This window comes from Coffea eugenioides, chromosome 6 (assembly GCF_003713205.1).
Source record: "Coffea eugenioides isolate CCC68of chromosome 6, Ceug_1.0, whole genome shotgun sequence".
Classification (NCBI taxonomy): Eukaryota; Viridiplantae; Streptophyta; class Magnoliopsida; order Gentianales; family Rubiaceae; genus Coffea; species Coffea eugenioides.
In genome coordinates, this window is record NC_040040.1 from 24,090,097 (window position 1) to 24,096,072 (window position 5,976).

At 34.9% G+C, this 5,976-nt stretch overlaps 1 protein-coding gene across 1 annotated transcript; it reads right to left on the minus strand.

Moving 5' to 3' along the window:
* Window positions 1–1,097: 1,097 nt before the first annotated feature.
* Window positions 1,098–2,424, minus strand: LOC113773303 (BURP domain protein USPL1-like). Its single transcript, XM_027317916.1, has 2 exons — window positions 2,259–2,424; window positions 1,098–2,166 (listed from the first exon to the last, which is right to left on the minus strand). Exons 1-2 carry the CDS (start codon window positions 2,313–2,315, stop codon window positions 1,303–1,305), a joined length of 921 nt encoding a protein of 306 aa, XP_027173717.1. The 5' UTR covers window positions 2,316–2,424; the 3' UTR covers window positions 1,098–1,302.
* Window positions 2,425–5,976: the final 3,552 nt, after the last annotated feature.

Consider the following 5,976-nt stretch of genomic DNA (forward strand, 5'->3'; position numbering starts at 1 on the left):
ATGAAAAATTCACTTGAAAATCATAGAAATTCATTAATTCCCTAGGTATACAAACTGTCAAAAGATAAACATTAAGAAAATAAAAACAAAAATTGTATTATAAATAAACATAAATATTGATCGCATAGGTAAGATTGTCAATTACCAATGATTTTCGAACTTTTCTATTATTTAAACTATCACAAATAAAACAAGTAAATTATACTACTAACATGAAATAAAAGTAGTAAAAATAACAATAGAAAGCTTTTAAGGTTATGAAATTTCTAACCACTCTTACAAATAAAGTTACCGATTACATAAGTGTTATTATCTTAGTTAGTTGTGGTATAACGTTCTAATGTACATGATACATGCTTTCGTTGACGTACCAATTAAGCGTGACCAACGAGTGTTATTACCTTAGCTCTTTTTTTTTTTTTGTTGGAAAAATGGACTTACTTACTAGAAGTTACTAATTCGGAAGAGATAAGCACTTCGTCAACAATTTGGCGTGACATTCTAATCCCCGATCCTGAAAATCAGTTCCCCCCCACCCCCCCGGGCGCCCTCCCCATCCCCCAAAAAAAGTAAGTTTCAATTCACACTCTCGTAATAAATGTAGAACTCAAAAAATTTCAACAAAAATATATAGGAGATATATTTGATAAAATTAATATATATGAGGAGGCAATTTACACCCATATAAGTATGTGTGGAAAAAAGAGGAATAAATATCAACAATATATTATTAATCACACATAATAACAAGACTCTCAAATTTTATCTTTTTCAACTGATACAATAATAAGACTCTGTATTTATAAACTACTTAATTTGATAAATAAATCTGACAATCATAAGAAATTTTCAAATAAAATACTAATTCCTAAATAATAAAATCATAATAACTTGATTCAAACAGAATTACTGAAATCTTAACTTCACTAAAAGATTGCTAAATAATAATATAGAAATTTTTATCTTTGAGACTTAATTTAATATGCCAACAATAAACCTCCGCGCTTGGAAACTAAAAGAAATTCTACATTGGGGGATACATTAGCAGAAGAAAGAAAAAACTTTCGGGTGCAGTATAGTAACACGAGTGTTCGAGATGCACCAAGAAATTGAAGCATATAAAACTTTGATTGTCCAAAGAAGCACTAGTACTCTCGGAGGTTTATTCAATACAGAAATCAAACATGAGGCACACGAATGAAACAGGTTCCAGTATCACACATTAAGACAAGGTGATTTGAGCTGAACAACGAAAATACAGAAATCACTTGAGCCGAGCTCTTGGATAAGAGTGCTAGATTACTAGATTGAAGAAGTAGATGGAACCAATACAAAGTTCTCTGCAGGGAAAAAATGGCAAACAGGGGCTGTGCCAGGTTCGATACCAAGCATTTGGAAGGAAACATGATCACGGTTCCATTGAGAGGTATCCATGTGACAAATTGCAATAGCTTCAACCTTATCACCATTCTCTCCAGATAGAACAGTCCTGTATAAACGATTATCGCCCTGCTGATAGTGGCAATAGAAAACTATGAAAGGATATGGCATGGTGTGACAGCTGACCATCTTTGGATTTGAAATTCGTTCAGGAGCTTCTGTGATTGTATAGTTCTGTAATCTAGCAGCATTAGATTTTGCGAGGTGATGCGTTGATAAAACTTCAATATCGGTATTCAATCCCAAGATCATTCGTGCAAAATCTACCAATGACTCGTAGGATGTGGCACAAGCCTTGGATTCTCCCTTGATAGGCTTAGTCTCGCATGCTCGGAGTGTATCTTCCATCACTTGGGCCTTGCGAGATCCTTGAGGGAATGAAAAGTGTTGAAGAATTTGTGGGAGTTTTGCCAATGAAAAGGGGATAGGATCGGCTTGTTCTCTAGGCCAGAGATAAGGAGAGGACAAAGGACTAGGATCTCCGTCAGGGAAAAGGATACTCATTGTTTTGCCTAACTTGAGATCATCAAAAACGAAAAACACGGTTGTAGTTGGATCCATCTGATGCATCCCGTGGGATGAGGAGTGAGAATGATCATGCATTGACATCTTTTCTTGGACGTGAGCAACATGATCTCTCTTGCTATTTCTCTGAGGATTATTGACATCCATGCGCTGATGCCTGATTGCATTAGTACCATCAACGGGGACAAAATCACAAGTTCCCTGTAATGGTTGTGCAGTGTTGTGAGAAAGTGAGAATTCAATCCACCATATATGATATATCACAAAAAAGAAATAGAGGGAAAGCAACTTACCAGAACAATTAACAGATGAAAGAGGAGATTCCAACAAGCAAGTCCTTTGGAATCCATCAGTTGGTAGATATTATTTCTCTAGCTGGCAACTCCTCTTTGAAGGTGTTTGCAAGAGCAAAAATAAAGTGTACTTGCTTTGAAGGTTGTTTTTCAACATACTATAACTAGAATATGACCCATTGAAAGATGCATGTTTCTTGTCGCGGTTAAAAAATGAACCAAGATATTTGATACTCAAATCAAGTTCCGTTCAATAAGATTTCTTGTAAAATTACTAATCAAGTCAAGTTTAAATAGCATTTTGTAATCTGTCAACTTCAAATTTGACTTGAATTTAACTCGATTATCATAAAATAAAATTTAAATATAAATAATTCAAGCTACTCAAACTTGACTCGTACTTAGCTTATAAAAGCTCGTTTGAGTTCGACTCAATAAATAAACAAGTCAAGTTTAAATATAATTTCGAACTTGTTAAAATAATTAAATAAACTTTTAGAGTGTTCGGCTTCTAAAAACTCGTTTACACCTGTATTTCTTGTGCGCTTTGTAATCACATCGATGGATAGACATGAGGCTAGGCTTATTCTAGTAGATAGACCCAAAATCACTAAATTACTTTAGGGTGTTTGGCTTATCAAAGCTTGCTTACGCCCATATTTCTTGCGCGCTTTGTAATCAGATCAATTGACAGACGTGAGACTAGGCTCAATCTAGTGAATCTAAACCCAAAATCACTAAATTTCTTCAGCTCTAGATCATAACTATACTGAGTTTGGAAGAAAAATAATGGACCAAAATCTAGACCTACCCCGAATTGATTTTGGTACCAAATGAATATGTATGTAATTTTCAGAGTACGCAAATTATGAAAGATGGGCTTAAAGTTTGAGTAAATTTTATATACACTGACAGTACATACACTATCAACGGTGGATTCATGGCACATGCGCAATAATTGAATTTCAAATTTAAATTTTGTATAATTATCATTCATCCAACGCTAACAATGTATACACTGTCAGTGTAGAAAAAATTAATCCTGAAAGTTTATGCGACAATATGTTGATTTTAAGAAATTGTTTATTTTACATTAATTTACATACATTTGATTATTTTTAAAATAACATGATTGATTATGTTAGATTATAAATAGGCAAAAAATACGTGTTGATGTATGAGTTAGTGTGGATTCCTATCAATGTTTATGTGGTTATGCAATTTGAGTTGTGCTTTTGGAAATTTATAATATATAAAAATTTTAATAACTTCAAAGTTCAAACTACTTCACTATTTTTTATTAGTAATAAATCATCGGAAGGTGCAGTTAAATTCAATGGTAGGTCCCATATGGTTATCTGGCATGACATGTGATCATCCATCTCATTATGGCCCCGCCTATGGTACACATTTTCCATCCTTGAAGAGTAAGGTGGTAATTTGTTACAACTCCTAATTCTTTGATATTCATAAATAGCAATCAATTCCCTTTTTGTGAACTAGGTGAAAATTATACCCTCTTTATGAATTTCAAAAACTTACTATTACTGATAGGTTGCAATTTATTCATTTATTTTATTATTAATTTTCCCTATTACCTGACCTGATGTGAATTAATTATTAGATTTTACTCGCTTTTCGTAATTTATATTTATTTCAGGGAGTAGAACAAAAATATCACAATCAAGGCCAATTTGACAGTCATCGGGAAAGAGTTCAAATAGCAGGCAATCAAGGGCATTTTTGGAACAAGGAGATACAAGACCTTTTTGGTAATTCGCAGAAGACGGCATTAAAAAGAGGAACGAAGGGCTGAAGTGAAACATCTTCTTTCCCCTGGGGGGAGCCGCCGCACAGTAGGGAGCTGGCTTCCCTCTTAGTTTTTCTGTTCTTTAGTTTAGCCTAGTTTCCTTTGACTTTTCCATTTTTCGTCATCTAGTAGGGACTTTTCTTTCTTAGCTTGTGGTAGTGGAATTCTTCTACGGATGTTAAGAGCAAAATTGAAAGAAACTTTGACTTTTCTTCATCTGAACCCTTAGCAATTGCTTTTGCTTTTTCGTATGTCATCCGAAGGGAAACAGAGGGCTACCTCTTGTAACTTTGCTATCTCTTCTTGATTGGAGCGAATTGCATTTTCCAATTTGGGAGTTGATGGCCGCGACTCTTGTTTCAATTTGGTGTGGATTTTGTTCATCAATTATGAACTAATTTCCTCACTTTAGTCAAGGGACAACGGATGCTTTGGGTCGCCTAAAATTGTGAGATCGATTTAATTTTATCTTTTTCTTTTATTTATTAGTATTCGCATATTCCTTATTTGCAGTGCTTGTGATTATTTAATTAATTGATTGTCTTGGATCCAGATAATTAGTTGATTGGGTAATCTATTGTCAATTAGGGCATTAAACCCGTAATTGTTTAATTTCTCTAAAATAGTGACAACTGGCATGATTAGGTTTGTGTCAGGGGAATACGCGGGCTAATCTAAAATAACCCTGGTAGTGCGTTATTTGGTTAAAATAGGGCTGCTCTAATACGTAAGATAATTGAGGAATTAAATTCTACGGGCGTACCTAGGATTATTTCTCAATTAGAGCAGTGATTAACGGGCGTACCTTGATCACCGACACAGTAAGGAGGGGTTGACTGTCATCGCTTGTTTGGCAGTTATAACCTATTTATTAGTAAATAATTGGGATTGCCTTTGCTTCAATGATCAATTAGGTGCACCATTGCTGAAGTTATTTCTTGGTTAGAACTTTAGTTATCATTCATTTGTGTTTAGTAAATTATTATTTAATTTTTAGTAGCTTTTTAGATTTTAGTTGAATTTCTTTGATTGTCACCTTCTGCACAAAAACACCCCCCTTGTCACTGTGAACTTGAAAAGAAATAATTACTCCCAGTCCCTGTGGATTCGACCATGCTTACCACTATCTACAGAAATTAACTTTAACTGAGCAGGTTTTTATTATTGCACAGGCTGACAACCTGTCAATTTTTGGCGCCGTTGCCGGGGACTGGTGCCTGATTCATTTGTTTCTTTTTGAGTTCATCATGTTTTTATTTTCTATTTATTTTTCTCTTGTTTTTTTTATATAGTTTATGGCTGCTAACATTCCGTATTTTGATGATAGACTGGACTTTATTCCTGAATGGGGTTATGAGACTCGTGTTTTTCCTAATGATCAATGGGCTGTTGTAAATTGTGGAACTTATTTTGACTCAGGTTATCCAACCGACACATCCCCCGCATTTCAAGATAATCTAAGTGCTCCAATCGATACCTTTGGAGATTCCTCACCTCAATATAAAACGTGGTATGACCCTTATTCAAACGGGTATGATCAAGGATGGTGAGACAATTCCAATTTTAATTATGCGACCGGGCCAATGAATTTTCAACAGCAAGAGTCTCAACAATCATCATCCGTGTCAGGTATGTCTCTTGAAGAGATGATGGAATTACTAACTGCTAATGCATATCGAATTCAGCAGGAGACACAAGCGATGGCGGATCAAGTTCAACTATTGACATCCGGGATGGCGGATCAAATACATCTTTTGTCATCCAAGATAACGCGATTAGCTTCTCACCTTGAAGAATTGCCCTCACAGACCAATATCAACCTTGAAGAAGGTGAGAGTGCAATTATCCAGCCAAATGACATGGAAATGCAAGAGTTTCAAGGAAACGGATCTAAAGATGCAGTTGAAA

Coding starts and splice junctions, on each gene's coding strand:
- LOC113773303 (XM_027317916.1), bottom strand. CDS start 2,315: ATGGATTCCAAAGGACTTGCTTGTTGGAATCTCCTCTTTCATCTGTTA. Junction 2,167..2,258: donor TTCATCTGTTAATTGTTCTG/GTAAGTTGCTTT, acceptor CAACCATTACAG/GGAACTTGTGATTTTGTCCC.